The sequence below is a fragment of the Aegilops tauschii genome, chromosome 5, assembly GCF_002575655.3.
Source record: "Aegilops tauschii subsp. strangulata cultivar AL8/78 chromosome 5, Aet v6.0, whole genome shotgun sequence".
NCBI lineage: Eukaryota > Viridiplantae > Streptophyta > Magnoliopsida > Poales > Poaceae > Aegilops > Aegilops tauschii.
The window spans coordinates 430,746,271-430,767,208 of record NC_053039.3 but is presented as its reverse complement, the minus strand read 5'-3'; the positions used below and the strand labels follow the sequence as shown (position 1 = coordinate 430,767,208).

The following is a 20,938-nucleotide window of genomic DNA, read 5'->3' as shown; positions in this document are numbered from 1 at the left end:
TCAATATGATACATATTAGCAGTCCATATCTGGTAAATCTTGGTGTATCCAGGATCAAGACAGTTGACTAAAATTCTAACAAGTCTACTTTGCAATCAACAATCAGTCCTGCATTATGGTTTTTTCGCATGAACCATACGAGTGATGTATTTGTTGGAAATCAAATAGATCATCAACCATATCTAGAACAAACAATGCTCACGAAATTACAGAGTAGAAGTATATAAAAAACATTTTGCATATGTGATATCAACACATAGGAAGAAGAATGCATTTATCTTTGTAATTTCATAAGAGGGAAGACAAAAAAACAGCATAAGCAAGGCATAGAGGAGAAAGGAGAGAAAGATATCAATGTGCAGCTTCCAATGATGGAGCCAAAAGGATTTTCATGAGGTGCAGTGCCGCCTCAGACAACAACAACGCGACTATAGGAGGGTATCCTATTAGTAGCATGAAGAGGCAGAATCAATTGGGCATTAGAAAAAATGAGTGAGAAGTAGGGTAATACGATATGTACATGGGTAGACTGTAGTGATTCAGAGCTAACCAATAGGTAAATAATGACGGATGAAGCAACATCACAAATACAGTAAAGAAGACAATTGAAGCAAATCACAGGGAACTCGGCAACAATTGACAGTGATGCATACCAGACTGTATTCTACAATAACTGAAATTACTTTTCAGTGAGAACAACTATGGTTGATAAGGATTTGCAGTTTACTTTTCTCCCATAGACCAATCAGATTCCCTATTCAGTCAAATGGATGATCAGGGTACCTGAGAAATAGAAGTAAGGGAAGAATGGTCACCTGAATTACCACAAATAGCCCATCTTATTAATTTTGTCTTGATGGAAACTACGCCCAGGATCAGTATTCAGGTGCCCCATATCCCCTACCACAAAATTTGGAAATTTAGAGAAACTAAAGAATCTGAATATACTATAGATCAGGGCAACTCTTACCATGATCCTCCATGATGTTGCTCTCCAAAGTACTTACCTCTTATTATTTTGCTAGCAGAGAACGATGCAGTAATTAGTTTTTTCCTGACATTTATACAATCAGAAATTACCATCATATGGCAAGAAATTCAAACGTGTAAATAGCTCCATCTTGTCTACATGTTGCAGCACCACCGAATCACAATAATTGCATTAACTTGTAAGAAGCATTGTACAGAACATAATAAAACAAACGTAGCAAGAATAAAAAGCACAGATGGTAAAGAAAGCAAGAACTAAACCAGGCTGTACATCCCACCTATGAAATTATACAAGGGATTAATTAAGAATAAAAAGCAGAATATACAATGCAGACTTACCAATTCTTCATCTATGAATTTTATAAAAGACACGTATACATAGACCAAGCAATCACAACTGTCAATATTCATCTAGCTCTTTAGTTTCCAGTATTCACAGTTGTCTATACAATGGATCAATTAAGAGCAGCGTGTATATTAAACAAAAGGACATATTCCCGCTAAGCTACCTAAGGCACCATCAGCAAACTGTAGTGAACACTATCAGATTGTCATCTTCGACCTGACCTGGTGGGCTGGACATACAGTTTAAGCTTCAGTTCAGTTCATCTTCAGAAGCAGCAAAACATAACATGTTGAGTTCTGGTGTGCAGAGTACATACAGGTGGGAACACGCTGTTGGGATCTTGTTCCGAGGAGGAAGAGGGTCGCCCCTGTTGGCGACTAAGATCCGCCTTCGTGTCACCAGCCTGGGCATGACGGTGGTGCTCTTCCTAAGCGACGCCGAGCTGCGGGCCGGCGAGGGCCACTCCTTGACGGGCGTCCTCTCCTCAAAGTTCAGCGCAATAGGCCTGACCACCTTGGGTGACGCGAACACCCCAGCACCGCCGGCGCCATTATGGTTCTCGGGCCCCCAGGAGCCCCTCCGTGGCGCGGCGGACTTCTTGGCGGGCTCGGGCATGTCCACGACGAGCGGGTGGCGCCTTGGGATGGGCCTGACACCGCCGTCGATGGGGACGGGGATTCCCGGGTCGAGGGAGTCGACGTGCTCCTTGTCATCTTAGACAGGAAGTGGACAGAATCCAGGGGCGTGCCGCGGCTCGGAGTGGAGGGAGGCTGCAGATGGACATGTGTTTACGATCCAGCCGTGGATGACACGGAGGAGGAGCTGGAGAACCAGCCTGCGTCAGGACGGTCGAGAATTGCCGGGGAGCAAGGCACCGGAGCGGCGGAAGGGGAGGAGGGCTACGGGCAGGCGGCGGCGGCTACGACTGCGGGTGGAGAAGGGAAGACGAGGGATTGGGGAGGGATGTGCGTGGTTTTTTTCACACCGGTGAGGGATCGATGGGCTTCGCTCGCTCGGTCGATGGGAAGGGTAGAAAAAGTAACACTTCCACAATAAGATTTGTTTGTCATGGTTTACTTGTTAATTTTTTAAAAATCCTTGATTTGTTTCCCGAAAATCTATTGTTTGTTTCCTAAAGCAAATTATATTAATGAGAGAGATCGGTTGATTTGGATAAGTTAGGAAAGTTAGATCCGTGATCTTTTGTATGTTTGGAAAGTGCTGATTTTTTAAAGAAAATAGTGGAGTAAAAAATAAACCAATGGATAAGAAAACCCGTGGGAGGAGGTGGTGGGAGGTGGGTGAAAATAAAACCGAAGTACTAGGCTACCAACTGCTCCATTAGAAGTAGAGATATCCACATGTGTCTTATGCAATCAAACATTTTTGGGAGCCTGCACCGGGTGAGAACAGTATTTGAGAATATACAAATGAGAATTACTTTCTCACAAGAAAATGCAAGCATCCCCTCTCTCTTTACTAACCAAGAAAAATACTATCTCTGATCCAAATTAATTGACGCGGCTTTAGAATCTTCATCTGAAGAAGGAACAATATCATCTCTGTAACCATAACAATATATATCTACAAACAATGGTATCATAACAATCTTTCTTCGTGCTCAAGGGACCACGAACCACTAACCCATTGAAATACAGGACCAGTGCTTCACTAGATGTACCACGACAAATTCGATTCAATGCCCATGGCAAGTTTCTTTTTTCACGACGATGTCAAAACTTTTATAGTGATTTTGCCATGGCAAATTCAGTAGATGTCCCACAAAAAATTCAATTTAATGCCCATGGCAAGTTTTTTTATTGATTTTGCCATGGCAAATTCACTAGAATGTCCCGCGACAAATTCACTTTAATGCCCATGGCAAGTTTTTGTTTTTTCAAGATGATGTCAATTTTTTTATTTTGCCATGGCAAATTCACTAGATGTCCCACGGAAATTTAATATGTTTAACAACATGGCAAACTTGCCATGACAACTTTACATGTTCAAAAACATGACAAAGTAGTAGATGTTCAAAAACATGGCAACTTATTATGTTCAAAAGCATGGAAAACTTGCCACGACAAACTTAACAGGGCATGGCACTTGTAGTTCACGAGGCATGGCAAAAATACTTTAATTCACCCCAAAAGTGGCATTTCCCTACATTTTTCTTTGCCATGGCAACTTTTACTTTTTCTGACACGGCAATTTGTTCTTCATTTTTTTACATGGAAAATTTATTATGTAGAGCATGGCAATTTTAATTTAAATAAGATGGCAATTTTTACATTTCCAAAACATGACAGTTTTTAATATGTAGCATGGAAAATATACCTGTGCAACCATGGCAATTTTTAATTTATTCCCATGGCATTTAATCCATTTTTGCCATGCCAAAATTTAGTCCATTTTTTTCATGGCAAATTTATTTCATTTTTGCCATAGCAAATTTATTGTAATGAGCATGGCAATTTTAATTTAAATATGATGGCAAATTTATATTTTTCCGGAACGTGACAAATTTTACTCATGTTTTTTCCATGGATTGTTGCCATGAATCGTTGTGTCTTTTTGCCATGTCCATCCAAATAATGTTTGCCATATCAATTACACATTAGTTTTGAGAACATGGCAAGTTTGATCTTTCAAATATGTTTTGCCATGGGAAAAAGTTTTGATACTTTGAGATTTGTTTTGCAAGGCATGGCAAACTCTTTTGTTTTCATGGAAAAAATTGCTGTGGCAATTTTGTCTTTTGTTGTTCCCGTGTCAAATTTTTGCATTCATTGACATGGGTCAAATGTGTATTATTTCTTTTTTCTCTAACATGGGCAATTTCAGTTATTTCACCATAACTTAGTTTTTGGACCACGGCAATTTCTCTGTCAAGGCATTCTTATTTTTCCTTTTTTTTAAACATTGATATATTTTCCATAACATGGCAATTTTTTGCTTTGAAAATTTTCCATAGGAATATTTTCTTTTTGTTTTGCCATGGATTTTTTTGCATTCATTCACATGGGTCAAATGATTTTTTTTCCTTTTTTCTCTAACATGGGCAATTCCAGTTATTTGACCATGGCAAACTTTAGTTTTTGGACCACGAAAAATTCTAAATTTTGACCATGGCAAATTTAGATTGTGAATCACGGCAAATTCAGTTATTTGACCATGGCAAATTTACTTTTTGGAACATGACAAATTAACTTCAATTTTTTACCATGGAAAATCTAGATTGTGGATCATGACAATTATAACAATTATAGTTATTTCACCATGGAACATTTAGGTTTTGGACCACGACAAATTCTTTAATCTTTTACCATGGAAAATTCAGATTGTATGTGTTCTTAATTTCTATGTGCTCATAATCAGGTTCAGATCGTTGCCAAAGTTTCTTCTATGTGTTCTTAAATTTTGGCCTTTTTCTTAATTTTCATAACTAGCATGGATAGTTTTATTATACATATTATATGAAAAAAAAGATATTTTCCTATTCATAATCAGGTTCAGATCCCAGCTCTAAGGCTTTTTTTTTAGGAATCTCGCAGACTTTATTCAATCAAAGAAATAGTCATAGGTACAGATGTTGGGTCATGAGGTGTGCCCAACCAAACATGACGCCCTATACCTAGCTTACAAGCATATTTAGCGAGATTATGAGCCTCGAAGTTGAAGTTCCTTCGCTCATGAACAAAAGAGCAAGAGCTAAAATTATTACAATGACTCAGTATTTCATGTACAATGGATGCATTTGGGCCTCCGGTGCCCCTGTTGATGTCGTTAACCACCTCCTGGGAATCCGAAGCCACATAGATGTTTCTTACTCCAAGGTCGTCGGCGAGTGCTAGTGCCTCCCGACAAGCATATGTCTCCAGAAGAAGAGGATCCCGCGTGTGGTGAAAAACCACCGCCGACGATCCCAAGTAGACACCGTCTTGGTCCCGGCATAGAACCGCTACTGCTCCTCCTCTGCTTCGCCTTGCCAGCGCCCCATCTATGTTGATCTTAACGTTGCCAGCCGGCGATCGAAGCCATCGCAATGGCCTTTCTTGGGCGGGTGATGTGCGAGCTGGATGATACTCCTGTGCGGTAATAAGGCCGAGATCGCTGATATAGTTGTTAACAAAGTTGACAGTTTACTGTGGGCTTTGGAAAATTGATTCATATATAGCCTTCCGACGAGCGTACCAGATCGACCATAGAGTGATGACCATCCATGTGAAATTGACATGGTCCATCGACTCGTGCAGCTGAAATAGCCAGATCCTCGCATCAGCTTCCTCGTTCTCGGTCATTCTGGATACGATGGTGTCTTCCGTCAAAGCCCACACACACCTCGACATAGTGCAGGCCACAAGAGCATGTCTTCATGAATCCTCGCATCCACACAGCGGACAAGCGTCTCGGGTAGACATGTTCCTCCGGTTCAAAATATCAGTAGTTGGAAGTGAATGGTGTGCCAACCTCCATAAGAAGATTCTTATCTTTGAGGGAACCTTGATTTTCCACAGCATGCTCCAGGATTTCTCATCTCTGTCGGAGCTAGATGAACCGCCCCGTCCTTCCAACCATTCCTCCCTCTGCATTTTTGTTTGTTGCAAAAATTTATAGGCGGAGCTGACCGTGAAATTTTTCCTTCTTCTCCGGATACCAAGCCCAGAAATCCTCTATGTTGCGTGTGCAAACCGGTATCCTCAAAATAGCTTCGGCGTCGATCGGTAGAAATACCTCTCTGATTACTTCTTCGTTCCAAGATGTTGTAGCCGGTAGTATTAACTCTGAAACATACCTGGGAGGATCAGCCACTAGCGAAGTTATCGGTCGTGGAGTCATCTCTTTTGGTATCCAGTTGTCAACCCAAATCTCCGTCGTTTGGCCGTTGCCGATCCGGCGAATGATTCCTTGCTGTAACAGATCATGACCCTCAAGATTGCACGCCAAATCTGTGACGGTTTTGTACCCAGCACTGCATCTAAAATTGTCCCCTCCGGGTAGTACGCAGCTTTCAAGATTCTTGCACTAAGGCTCGTCGGTTCTTGTAGTAATCTCCAAGCTTGGCGTGCCAACAGGGCCAAGTTAAAAAGTTCAAGATCTCTGAAACCAAGGCCTCCCAAATGCTTTGGTCGCGTCATGATGTCCCAAGAAACCCACGCAGGCTTTCGTTCACCTTGTTTGCAACCCCACCAAAATTTCCGAATAATAGATTTTATGTGATCGCATAAACCTCGTGGCAACTTAAAACAAGACATAGAGTAGACTGGGATAGCTTGGGCTACCGATTTGATTAACACATCTTTTCCACCAGCTAAAAGGCACTTGCTCATCCACCCTTTCACCTTATCCCAAACCCTATCACTCAAGTATTTGAAAGTTCCCTTCTTTGAGTGACCTACATCAGTTGGCATGCCCAGGTATCTGTCACTCAAAGATTTATTTGGTACCTGGAGGAATCCTTTAACCACGTTACGTACTATCTCTGGACATCCCTTGCTGAAAAAGATGGAAGATTTCTCCTTGTTAATTCTCTAGCCCGAGGCCATACAATACGTATCCAACAGGTTTGACACTGCTTCCGCTCCATTGGCACTTGCCCTAAAAAACAGCAGGCTGTCATCCGCGAATAAAAGATGACTCACCGCCGGTGCGGACGGTGCCACCTTAATGCCGCTAAGCTGGGATGACTGATTCTGGGATTTTAAGAGGCACGAAAGGCCCTCTGCTGCTATCAGGAAAAGGTATGGAGAGATCGGGTCTCCCTGTCGTATACCTCGCGAGGGTGTAAACACCTCAGACTTAACACCATTGAACATGACTGAAAAGGTTACTGAACTAACCATGGTCATCACAATATCAACCCATGCTGGTGCAAAACCCAACTTGTGCATCATAGCTCTCAAGTATGTCCACTCCACACGATCATAAGCCTTCATCATATCGAGTTTCAGTGCAGCATAGCTATTGTTTTTTGATCTACTCCTTTTCATGAAATGCAAACATTCATAGGCTGAAATTATATTGTCTGTTATCAATCGCCCTGGTACAAACGCCGACTGCTCCTCAGATATGATATCCGGTAGAACCAGCTTCAGACGGTTTGACAGAACTTTCGAGGCAATCTTGTAGAAAACATTACATAAACTTATCGGTCAGAATTGAGAAAGCAACGTGGGGTTTTGTACCTTAGGGATGAGAACCAACATTGTATCATTTATGCATGCCGGCCTCTCTTCTCCTTTCACAATTGCTAGCACCGATCTAGTAACCACTTCTCCACAAATATCCCAATGCCGCTGAAAAAAGTGTGCTGGGAAGCCATCCGGGCCCGGGGATTTTGTAGGAAACATTTGGAACAACGCTTCCTTTACCTCCTTATCACTGTAAGGTGCAAGAAGGGTTTCATTCATAGCATGAGTCACTTTCACCGGTACGTGATCAAGCACATCGTCCACCCCCTGAACCCCCTCCGAGGCATATAGGGTTTTGTAAAAATCGAGGGCCATCTGTTGCATCTCTATTAAGTCGTCCGTCATTTGCCCATCCGGCCGTTGCAACGCCTTTATAAGATTCTTCCTCCGGCGCATTGAGGCTCTCATATGGAAAAAGTGAGAGTTTCGGTCCCCTTCTGAGAGCCACTGAACACGGGATCTTTGTCTCCACATAAGTTCCTCCCGTAAGTATAGTTCGATCAAATGATCATTGATCTTAATCTCCGCATGCGATGGCCCGACACGCATTACATCACTACGCATTCGTTCCAACTCTTTCTTTAAACTTCTTATCTCACCTCTTACACTCCCAAAAGTGGTGCGGGACCAATCCCCCAAATTGTTTGCAAGGGCCTCGAGTTTAGCCCGCACCTCATGCACATGCAAGTTGTGACCGTTGGGCTCCCAAGCAGTTTTGATGGTCGCCTTAAGCTCTGGGTGCCTGTCCCACATGACTTCATATCGAAATTGGTTCCTCCTTTTCCTGCTTCTCAGTGGATGTGAGAGCTGGACCAATATCGGCGAGTGATCCGAAGTCGCTGCCGTCAGGTGCTCAACCGACGCCGCTGGAAAGATACCGCACCAATCAACTGAGCCCAGCGCCTTGTCCAGCCGTACTCGAGTGTAGGAACCACCCGCAACTCTTTTTTCAAAGGTCCATTTAGTTCCCTTGAAACCAAGGTCAACTAGACCGCACACATCTACTGCGTCCCTAAAACCCTGAATTTGGGACTGGCTTCTGGAACCGATGCCTTCATGCTCATCATGTTTCAAAACTTCGTTAAAGTCTCCCACACACACCCATGGCAGGTCTTGGAGAGATGAGAGGTTCTTCATTGTATCCCAGGTATGATGCCGGAGATGAGTCTGGGCCTCTCCATAAAAGCAAGAAAGCCTCCATGTGTTATCACCGAGACCAGAGATTTTCCCATCAATATGGTACTTAGAGTAACCCAAAATCTCGATCTTTATTTCATCATTCCAAAAAATTGCTAAGCCTCCACTCCGTCCGGAGGAATCAACAGCAAAAGAATTATCATATCCTAAAGTACTCTTAAGATTTTCAGCTCTAACCCCACTTATCTGGGTTTCCATAATACAAAGAACTTTAGGGGCAAACTTAGTCACGAGTTCGCGAAGCTCTTGAACTGTCGGGGCGTTGCCAATCCCCCCGCAGTTCCAGCTTAGAAGATTCATTGCGTCTGGCGGTCCTCTGCCGGGGAGGCCGCCGTTCTCGCGTCCGAGATCTTTCCCATAGAAGGGATCTTCTTCACCACTCCACAACTTGGTTTCTCTATCTGCAAAGTTTTCGGCCTCTTCGGGTCTTGTTTTGGAGGAGGGCTGATTGGGGTAGCGGTTCCGTTCTTGCCGGAGATCACCACTTCCAGCCCCGTATTACCTTTTTGGTTTTGCAATCCCTGCACTTCATCAGAAGGACGTTTGCGATTGGCATCAGACTCCTCCGTCTCCATCTTTTCTCGCTCAAGATCATCATCATCTTCCGAAGCTTGCTGGCCCGACCCTTGTTGGTCAGCTGTCCTGTTCCTCTGGTTTTTGTTACGGCGCCTGGTACCCCATGCTGTTGTGGCCAGAGCTCGAAGATTTTTGAAGATTAGGGCCGAGGGCGGGTGAACCCTACTGCCATGCTCCTTGTACTCGTGACCCATCATGCCGCAAACTTGACACCAGTCTGGCAGGAGTTCGTACTTGACAGCAAAAATCTGTCTCTCACCCCCTCGGATCAGCGAGGTTGCTTTCTTCAAGGGGTTGCACACATCAAGCCTGACCCTAACTCTGTAGAAATTCCCCTCGAAATCAAAAGATGATGGTTCTGACTCGACAAACTCGCCGAACTTGGAGGCTAGTGCCTTGACTTTGCCATGGAAAGCAATCGGGAGATCAATAATTCTTGCCCAGATCTCAAACTTGAAAAGTTCGATCTCAGAGGGTTTTGAGTAGCCATCATACGGAGCAATGATCACAGGGTTTCCTCTGAAGTGCCACGGCCCCCCTAGCGTGACCCGCTCCCAATCCCCTAGGCAGTCGAACTGCATTTGAAACAGGTTCTCCTCTAGGGTTTTGATCTTAACCGGCCTGGCAAGATCCCAAGCCGTCCTCATGTTTCGGAAGAACCAGTACGAGCTATAGCCCTTATCCATGTGAACCCGAGCCAGAATCATCCACCGGAGTTCTTCCTCTGCCGGCTCATCATCATCCTCAAAGATCACGTCATCCAGATCATCCTCTTTCAGCGCCAGCTCCTGCATCAAATCCTCCAACTTGCCCTTGCCCTTGGATCCTGAGCCCGACGGATCACCCTTGTTCGCCATCGCGGAGCAAGGGCAACTCTTGCGATATTGCGGTGTATCAAAGAAAACCCTAGTCCCGCGAGGTAAAACCAACGGAGGGGCCAGGAAAACAGATCTCTCCCTCTTGCTTCTGCCTGAGTCCAAGACCCAAGTTTAATGGCAGGAAGGGCAGTCCGATCTCAACATCGCCGGCGGCGACGAGAGGAAGATAAACCCTAACTAGAGGGAAAAGTCCCCAGCTTGAAGACTTGATAGTAGTCATCACGAAATTGGGCTTTTTTAATGAACTTTTTCTGTTTTTCTTTGTGACTTGAACTGACGTGGGCTGATGGGGAGGCCCATTACCAGAGCTGGTCCTGGTCGTGGGGATTGACGTGGGGTTGGGATACGTGGGCTGCTGCGTTCTGGTGACAGTGGCGAACGGAATCATTCGATGGATCGCCCCCCCAGTACCGAACGATTCGTTCGGCCCGGGTGTCCCTAAACCACGCTTCAGGTGGAACCAAACCCTCAAACTTGACTCCTTAGAGAAACTAGACCCCACATGAAGTCTCTCCCCCTCTTATTCCTTCTTCGTTCTTCTTATTACCACATGGCGAACAACGACTTCTAGGCGTAGATGATGTCCAGGTGCTAGCTAGGGCCTAGGATGGATGACCTGCAAAAGTAATTTGATAGACGCTCTGTAAGCGTGATGGAGTTCAGAAATTTGGCGAAATTCGCCATCCACGGGCGACGTTTTGGGTAATTCTTTGTTCGAATGTGTTCTTCCCCTTTTCGTTCTCATTTGACTCGATGGCGTGGTCCGGAACACACGATACGTTGAAATCGGCGACGATGCTAGTTGTCATGTAAGTGCTCCTTTGTAGATGCTTTTCTCTAGGTCGCTTTGTGTAGGTTGTTGTGTACGTGTTGTTGTGGGTCTTTTTCTTCTCCGCCCATGGTCGGGGATGGAGGGGAGGAGCGTGGCTGTGACCGGGAACGACGGGAAGGAGCGCAACAATGACCGGACAACGAGAAATTGAAGAAAAATTTCGTCAGATATTAGTGGGGTGGAACCGTGATGATCGCGTGGCGATGGGGTTTTGCGTCAACGGTCGGGGCACTCGGCCGTAGCGGCGCGCAGTGCCGTGAACGGAACCAACATGAGGCGCGGGCGTTTCTCGAGGAGGGAATCTTGTAATGAGAATGAGCTTTGGCTACTCAAATTAGGAGGAAGGGGCAATTCTTCTCAAAATTTTGAGAAGTTCTTGTCAAGGAATTTCGAGGATTGAAATCCTTATTATTTTTATATTGGTTGTTTAATTCGTATAATTGAATTCTATAAAATCATTTCTAAGGACACTTTTTGCATTACATTCTTTAGAAATTTAGCATCCTACTGAATTCTTAGGAAATCCCCTACGGATTCCGTGGCACCGCTAAATGGCGGCTAATTAAGCAGGCGTCCTGCACTTGGGGACGAGGCGCAGCGGAACCAGCGGCGGCGTGACCAGACCCGGCGTCTCGGCCATGTCCAGACGTGTCCCGGCCGGGAGCTCCCAGTCGAAGTGGCGCACAAGGCTGGCGACCGCGATCTCCAGCACCGGCAGTGCGAAGTTTATGGCGGGGCAGATTCGCCGGCCGGCGCCGAACGGGAGGAGCTGGTAGTCATTCCCCCGCACGTCCACGTCCGTCGCGCTGGCGCCGTCCAAGAATCGCTCTGGCCGGAACTCCTCCGCCGCGTCGCCCCACGCCGCGGGATCCCTCGCGATTGCCCAATCGTTGATGAAGAGCGCCGTCTTGGCGGGGATCTCGTAGCCCTGGACGACCGCCGCCGCCGTCGACTCGTGCGGGACGAGGAGCGGCGCCGGCGGGTGGAGCCGGAGGACCTCCTTCAGCACCGCCTTAAGGTACTCCATCCTCCTCAAATCGTCTTCCTCGATGGCCGGCTTGCCGTTGGCGATCCGTGTTACCTCGTCCTGCAGCTTGGCCATTACCCGCGGGTTTCCGATGAGCTCCGCCATGACCCATTCCAGCGTGATAGATGACGTCTCAGTTCCGGCGAAGATCATGTCCTGCATATCAAGAAACGGACATGGAGCAGAGGATAAAGGGAAACGATTTAAGTTAAAATTTGCTGAGAAATTTAAAGCGAATTCTTCGGCGATCACCTTGATGATGCTTTTGATGCGATTGTCGGTGAGCTCGAGCCCGGCGGTGCCTTCTTTCCTCAGCCGGAGCAAGACGTCCAAGAAGTCTTCCTCTGCGCCGTCGTCACGCTTCTTCTCAACGTGCTCGGCCATTATCTCGGATAGGAACTTGTCCCACGCTTCGACCTGGACGTCGATCCTCTTCTCCAGCCCCGTCGCCCACCTAACCATCTTAGCCGCCGCGCCAGGAAGCACGTCCTCCGCCTGGAGCCCCGACATGAACGCCGCAGAGTTCCCCATAAGCTCTTTCATCTTCTCCGCCGTGGCCCCCGCGGCGCCGGCGGCCGCGCGGGTCACCACCGAGTTGCTATAGGCGTACAGGAGCTCCCTCAGCTCCACGGCCTCACCGGCCTCCGCGGCGCGGCGGGCTCCCGCGACGAGGGCGGCCGCCTCGGCGGCGCGCACAGGGGCAAACGAGTCGGCGCGGCGCGGGGAGAGGAGGTGGATGACGGCCATCTTCTTGCTGCGGCGCCAGGCGTCGCCGTAGGGCGCGAACGATACGTTCATGCAGCCGTACGTCAGCTTGTCCACCGGCACGCTGGGCACGCGGGAGGCGAAGGCGAGGTCGTGGTTCTTGTAGAGGTCCGCCGCCGCCGCCGCCGTGGACACCACCAGCGTCGGCCTGCGCCCGAGCCGCAGGAACAGGAGCCCACCGTCGGTGCCGTACCGAGCGTGCAGCTCGCGCAAGGAGCGGTGCGGGAGGCTGCCCATCAGGTGCAGGTGGCCGACCAGCGGACGCGACGGCGGCGAGGGCGGGAGCTTGCTGCTGCTGCTGCCACGAGCCTTCCTGATGACGACGCAGCTGAAGGCGAGGAGCGCTGCGACGCCGGCGACCAGCACGAAGTACGGACACATCCTCAGTTCCTCAGTCCTCACTACACTGGAGGCTGTGTTGTCCGATTGGCTCGATGATAATGGTGCTCGAAACTTCAATCTGTCACGGCAGTGTTCTGGTCTTTCTTTCCTGATCGTCACGTTGTAATTTGTCGCTCGTGATTTCGTCCATGTGACGTGATCGTGATCGTGCCAAAGGAAGTCGCCGGGTGGCGGCAAGCCTTTGCAACGAGGCCAAGCTTGTGCCACATGTTTGGTCTGAACTCTCATTTTATTTGTTTCGAACAAAATTCCTACGTATTACTCCCTCCATTCATTTTTTATGAAGTGTAATTTTTTCAGGGTTCATAAGGTGCAAAGGAAAAGAAATAGGTAAAATCTCACGCTAATCAAAAAATAACAGTCAATCGAGTAAATCTTTGAAATTAAGAGGCCATGACAATTCAGTCTTTTCGCAAAAGTGTGTGCTGCGCTAATATAAGCGACGAACGACATGATCAAGACTATTTTTTTTTTGAATTAAAAATGTTCATTGCGTTCAATAAAGATAGGCGTTCAACACCTCCACAATATATTGTTCTCTTCCATAGACCAATACGTCTACAAAATTATATGTACTATTTTCTTTCATAAAAATCATTTTACTTCCCTCCTATATACAACTCCAACGGATCTCAGGGGATTCGGTCGGTCTTTGTCTTCGGTGGATAGTATTCGTTCCTCTGTGTTCATGTGTTTACAAGTTTGATCCTTCTTATCGACGCTTCTCATCATTGACGACAGTTGTTGTTCTGGTGTGCTGATCCTTTCGGGCTTAGCACGACAATGTCTCGACTGTCTACTAGAACAAGGTTTACCTGTCTCCGCTGAGGGAGGGACGATGACGACGGTGTGCCTTCAGCTCGCTCCAGTGCTTGTAGTCGTCACTACTAGGTGCTCTATGGATATGGGAGTAATTTTTGGTACTTCTATTGTTCTTTGTATGGCCATGATGTTTGGTGAAGCCCCGCGCTACCTCAAGAACCTCACCTTCTCCACTCACCAACAACGTCAAACCATCATATGAAGCAACGGATCGACGACATCACCGTGGTTCTCAAGGCCATCCAGGAGCAGAACGCGGTCATCTAGAAGGTGGTGACGGTGTCTAACAACGTGTTCGAGGCGCTTAAGCTGCCCATGGAGGAGTTGACCCATGGAAGCCGACTATGGAGGCATCAGTAGCAAGTCCGGGGACTGGGATGGGCGGGATGCGCAAGGAACTGAATTTGGTGGCACAAAATTCGATATTGATCCTCAAACCCTTTGATCTATAGTCGCTCATCCCATGCCTTCCCGATGTCTAGCCGAGCAACATCAGTGACCTCGATCACGGGCCAGGTGGCCACCACGTCGAGATAACACCACGGGGGTCCGTCATTGGTGTGGCTACCATGTTCGTGTTGTGGGCATGCACGCCTTTCCTGAACCCCTCCCTCGTCCTCCTCCGCCAGAGTAGGTACCCTCCAACCCTCATTAGTTCAACTAAATGAACTAAATCTCCAAAATTCACTTCATTTTTGAAACTTAAGTTCATTTGATTGATCTAAATAGGGTCGGAGGGTACCATAAAGGTTCCAAATTTGCATCCCTAGGGGGAGATACCACGAAGTTGGAGAAGAAATTATGAGTCGTATTTTAGGGTGTTCCATACAAATCCCGCACTCTGGTTAGATACAACATCAATGCATTTGCATTTCTTGCTATGTTGTGGTTAGAAAATGTTGGGTGAGATTGGGAGGAAATGAATTTTGAATTATTCTATGCTTTGGTAGATGAACAATTTGGCCGTAACGAATTCTAAGTGTTGTTGCATGAATTGTTTCATTTGCGGCAAACAGAGTCAGTTTCTGAATACACAGTTGGGTTCAATGAAACTATGCACTCACTATTGGCTCCTAGCAACAATCGGGGATGCCTTTTTCCCTTCTTAATGATGTGTTAAAGGACGAGATTCATGTCATTGTTCTTGTGCACAATACCACGGCGCTGCCGTTTCGCTTGCCTACTTGCAGAAAGAGGTTGTTTCCTGGTCGGATTCTTTCATCCGAATCTGGTGGTATCCTGAATATGGGTCCAGGAAGCATAGGCGCTCGCACACTGCCGTGGAGTCGATTATCTGATCGATCCTTGGTAGCGGGAATGGGTCCTTCGGGCACGCCTTGTTGAGTTCGGTGTAGTCCACACACTTGGGCCATGTGTTGTTCTTCTTCAGCACCATCACGGGGTTTGCCAGCTACTCAGGTGTGCGACCTCCCTTATGAACTTGGTCATGAGTAGGTGTGCTATTTCTTCTCCTACGTCATTCATTTCTCTGTAGCGAAGCGCCGCACAGCCTGCTTTACCAGCCTCATGTCCTTGCGGATGTTTAGGCAGTGTTCGGCGTTCTCTGCTGGCACTCCTGGCATGTCGGCGGGCTTCCATACGGATATGTTCTAGTTGGTTCGGAGGAAGGCGAGGAGCTCTGCTACCTCTTGAGCTTGCGTTGGTTTTTCCATTGAAGAGGAAAGGGTGATGCAGCAAAGTAGCGTAAGTATTTCCCTCGGTTTTGAGAACCAATGTATCAATCCAGTAGGAGACAACGCAATAAGCCACCAAATACCTGCACAAACAAACACCAACTTGCAACCAACGCGACGAAGGGATTGTCAATCCCTTCACGGTTATTCACAAAGTGAGATCTGATGAAGATGGATAAACGGTAAAGTAATATTTTTGTTATTTTTGGTTTATGGAACAGAAAGTAAAAGATTGCAAAAGAAAGTAAATAGGAAACTAGAATTGTAGATCGGAAACTTATATGATGGAAAATAGACCCGGGGGCCATAGGTTTCACTAGAGGCTTCTCTCGAGATAGAAATTATTACGGTGGGTGAACAAATTACTGCCGAGCAATTGGTAGAAAAGCGCAAAGTTATGACGATATCTAAGGCAATGATCATGAATATAGGCACGTCTGTGTCAAGTAGACCGAAACGATTTTGCATCTACTACTATTACTCCACACATCGACTGCGATCCAGCATGCATCTAGAGTATTAAGTTCATAAGAACAGAGTAACGCCTTAAGCAAGATGACATGATGTAGAGGAATTAACTCAAGCAATATGATGAAAACCCCATCTTTTTATCCTCGATGGCAACAACACAATACGTGTCGGTTCCCCTTCTGACACTATGATCGAGCACCGCAAGATTGAACCCAAAGCTAAGCACTTCTCCCATTGCAAGAAAAACCAATCTAGTTGGCCAAACCAAATCGATAGTTCGAAGAGACTTGCAAAGATATCAAATCATGCATAAAAGAATTCAGAGGAGATTGAAATAATATTCATAGATAACCTGATCATAAATCCACAATTCATCGGATCTCGGCAAACACACCGCAAACGAGTATTACATCGAATAGATCTCCAAGAACATCGAGGAAAACTTTGTATTGAGAATCAAAGAGAGAGAAGAAGTCATCTACCTACTAGCTATGGACCCGTAGATCTGTGGTAAACTACTCATGCTTCATTGGAGAGGCAATGGTGTTGATGTAGAAGCCCTCCGTGATCGAATCCCCCCGGGCAAGATGCCGGAAAAGGCCCCAAGATGGGATCTCACGGGTACAGAAGGTTGTGGCGGTGGAAAAGTGGTTTCGTGGCTCCCCTGGATGTTTTTGGGGTATAAGAGTGTTGGGGAATGTAGTATTTCAAAATTTTCCTACGATCACGCAAGATCTATCTAGGAGAAGCATAGCAACGAGCGGGGAGAGTGTGTCCACGTACCCTCGTAGATCAAAAGCGGAAGCGTTTAGTAACGCGGTTGATGTAGTCGAACGTCTTCGCGATCCAACCGATCAAGTACCGAACACACGGCACCTCCGCGATCTGCACACGTTCAGCTCGGTGACGTCCCTCGAACTTCTTGATCCAGTTGAGGCCGAGGGAGAGTTTCGTCAGCATGATGGCATGGTGATGGTGATGATGAAGTTACCGACGCAGGGCTTCGCCTAAGCACTATGACAATATGACCGAGGTGGAAAACTGTGGAGGGGGGCACCGCACACGGCTAAAGATCAAATTGTGTGTCTATGGGGTGCCCCCCCCCCCCCCCGCGTATATAAATGAGGGGAGGAGGAGGAGGGCCGGCCACAAGGGGCGCGCCCAAGGGGGGATTCCTACTCCTGGTAGGAGTAGGTTTCCCCCTTTCCTAGTCCAAGTAGGAGAAGAAGGAAGGAGAGGCAGAGGGAAAGGGAAAGAGCGGCCGCGCCCCCTCCCCTAGTCCTATTCGGACTCCGCCTTGGGGGGGCGCCCCCTCCTGGCTGCTGCCCTCTCTCTCCCCTAAGGCCCATTACTTTCCCGGGGGGTTCCGGTAACCCCTCCGGTACTCCGGTTTTATCCGAAACTACCCGGAACACTTCCGGTGTCCGAATAACATGGTCCAATATATCAATCTTTATGTGTCAACCATTTCGAGACTCCTCGTCATGTCCGTGATCTCATCCGGGACTCCGAACAACCTTCGGTACATCAAAAACACATAAACTCATAATACGAATCGTCATCGAACGTTAAGCGTGCGGATCCTGCGGGTTCGAGAACTATGTAGACATGACCGAGACACATCTCCGGTCAATAACCAATAGCGGAACCTGGATGCTCATATTCGTTCCTACATATTCTACGAAGATCTTTACCGGTCAAACCGCATAACAACATACGTTGTTCTCTTTGTCATCGGTATGTTACTTGCCCGAGATTCGGTCGTCTGTATCATCATACCTAGTTCAATCTCGTTACCGGCAAGTCTCTTTACTCGTTCCGTAATGCATCATCCTGCAACTAACTCATTAGTCACATTGCTTGCAAGGCTGAAAGATCGTGGATGTCGCCTAGAGGGGGTGAATAGGCGCTTTAAAATAATTACGGTTTAGGCTTGAACAAATGCGGAATAAACCTAGCGGTTAATTTGTCAAGCACAAAACCTACAACAACTAGGCTCACCTATGTGCACCAACAACTAATTCTAACCAAGATAAACTACTAGGTGATAGCAAGATCTATGACTAGAAACAATATGGCTATCACAAAGTAAAGTGCATAAGTAAAGGGCTCGGGAAAGAGATAACCGAGGCACGCGGAGACGACGATGTATCCCGAAGTTCACACCCTTGCGGATGCTAATCTCCGTTTGGAGCGGTGTGGAGACACAATGCTCCCCAAGAAGCCACTAGGGCCACCGTAATCTCCTCACGCCCTCGCACAATGCAAGATGTCGTGATTCCACTAAGGGACCCTTGAGGGCGGTCACCGAACCAGTACAAATGGCAACCCTTGGGGGCGGTCACCGAACCCGTACACTTTGGCAACCCTTGGGGGCGGTCACCGGTACCCGTCAAATTGCTTGGGGCGATCTCCACAACCTAATTGGAGACCCCGACGCTTGCCCGGAGCTTTACACCACAATGATTGAGCTCCGAACACCACGAACCGTCTAGGGCGCCCAAGCACCCAAGAGGAACAAGCTCAAGGGTACCAAGCACCCCAAGAGTAATAAGCTTCTCAACTTGTAACTTCCACGTATCACCGTGGAGAACTCAAACCGATGCACAAATGCAATGGCAAGGGCACACGGAGTGCCCAAGTCCTTCTCTCTCAAATCCCACCAAAGCAACTAATGCTAGGGAGGAAAGTGAGAGGAAGAACAACAAGGAGAACACCAAGAACTCCAAGATCTAGATCCAAGGGGTTCCCCTCACATAGAGGAGAAAGTGATTGGTGGAAGTGTGGATCTAGATCTCCTCTCTCTTTTCCCTCAAAAACTAGCAAGAATCCATGGAGGGATTGAGAGTTAGCAAGCTCAAAGAAGGTCAACAATGGGGGCAAAAACGAGCTCAAGAGATAGGGAACCATTGGGGAAAAAGACCCCCTTAAATAGGTCCCCACGAATATGCCCGTTATGTGCAGAGCAACATAGGAGCGGTACAACTGCTATGAGCACCGGTACAACCGGTAACAGGCAATAAGCGGTACAACCGGCCCACAACCGCCCAACAACCGCACCACAGCAGAAACTAGTCCAGTGGTAGAGCGGTACATGGCCGGTACCACCTCCGGACCAATTCTGGAGCGGTACAACCGCTCCAAACACCGGTTGTACCGGTCAACCGGTACAACCTCTCTATGGGGCGGTACAACCTCTGTATGTAAAATAGGCAATATCAAAACAGCCACAACTTTCGCATACGAGCTCCGAATTCGACAAAATCAAGTTTGTTGGAAAGCTAAGGACAAGAGCAAACACAATCGTGATAGAAATATCAAGAAATAGCAATTTAGAAAATACCCAAAATAAAATGGTGAGAACCCTTTCTCAATTAAGACCAGTAAAACCTCCAACACCGAAAACACAAAAGAAGATGCATATGAAATCAGTTTTCGATGAACTGGAGCTTGTCAAGAAGATGACCATGAGATCCAAATCTCACAAGGAGAAGAACCAAACAAGAACCAAGAGAGATGATGCAAGGATGCAATGGTTTGAGCTCTCGACGAACGATACGATCAAGCTACTCACTAAAGAGCCCCCCTTGATAGTACGACAATCGATCCTACAACCCAGTCTCCCAACTACCACTATGAGACCGGTAAAATAGAAAACCTATCAAGGGCAAACCTTTGCCTTGCACATAGTCCACTTGAGCTAGATGATGACGTTTTTGACTTCCTCAAGTTGGACCACCTTTCTTGATTGTGTTGGCTCGATGAAGACTAGTTAATTGCTCCCCCTTACTCCACTATGGTGAGCCACTCTTCGGCACATCTTCACAATTCCATTGACACCACAATGGACGGCAAGCTTCAAGCTTGATTGCTCCCCCATACTCCATTATGGGTGAGCCACTCTTCGTGTTGCTCCACTTGAACTTGCACACTGCAAACTTGACGACGATCACCACTTGATGTCATCCTCCATGGGTTGTATGAGATCTTCCTCTTGACGCAAGACCATGGAAACATACCTAACCCCACAAAGAACTCTCATGTAGACTATGGGTTAGTACACAAAGCATAATGGACAATGCTTACCATACCATGGGATCACTTGGTCCCTCTCAGTACAACTTGTGCGCTTTGTGTGTTGATCAACTTGAATCACTCTCTGTACTTAGTCTTGATCAACCTTGAATCTTTCCAACTCTCTTCATTAGGATGATGTCTTGAAGGTAAACTTGAATGTTCACACAATCTTCCTCTTCAAGACATGCTTGCAATAAGCTCAACTCTCACATGACCAATCTTTGGATAATTCCTTGAAAAGCACTTTGGCCATCTCATAAACTCCTTGAAACCAACACATGGACTTCAAGACAATCCTATGGACAAATCCTTCAAATATAACTCAAGGCAACCGTTAGTCCATAGAGATTGTCATCAATTACCAAAACCACACATGGGGGCACCGCATGTCCTTTCAATCTCCCCCATTTTGGTAATTGATGACAATCACTTTCAAGAGAGTTTATATATGGAATTATGCATCACCATACAATGCAACAACCAATAATGCATGTGAATATCAGATGCAAATGCTTAGGAACAAAACCAAAGCAAGAAGAAATAACTCTCTAAACTTATCCACAAAACTTTCTGAAACTTCTCCCCCATTGGCATCGATTGCCAAAATGGGCGAAAATATTAGAAGGCCAATATAAAAAGTGTTCCTCCATAAATTGTGTATTTCTCAACA

The 20,938-nt window shown here is 46.7% G+C and overlaps 1 protein-coding gene and 1 long non-coding RNA gene across 2 annotated transcripts; both read right to left on the bottom strand.

Annotated features, from left to right (window-relative positions):
• Positions 1-1,269: 1,269 nt before the first annotated feature.
• LOC109778122 (uncharacterized) lies at positions 1,270-2,347 on the bottom strand. The gene is made up of 2 exons (XR_012182981.1): positions 1,653-2,347; positions 1,270-1,565 (listed from the first exon to the last, which is right to left on the bottom strand). It is a non-coding gene; the product is annotated as an uncharacterized lncRNA (long non-coding RNA).
• Positions 2,348-11,421: 9,074 nt separating this feature from the next.
• LOC109778133 (cytochrome P450 71A21) lies at positions 11,422-13,437 on the bottom strand. Its single transcript, XM_020336691.4, has 2 exons — positions 12,290-13,437; positions 11,422-12,193 (listed from the first exon to the last, which is right to left on the bottom strand). The coding sequence occupies exons 1-2, from the start codon at positions 13,430-13,432 to the stop codon at positions 11,573-11,575; spliced, it is 1,764 nt and encodes a 587-aa protein (XP_020192280.4). The 5' UTR covers positions 13,433-13,437; the 3' UTR covers positions 11,422-11,572.
• Between the last annotated feature and the right edge of the window lie 7,501 nt (positions 13,438-20,938).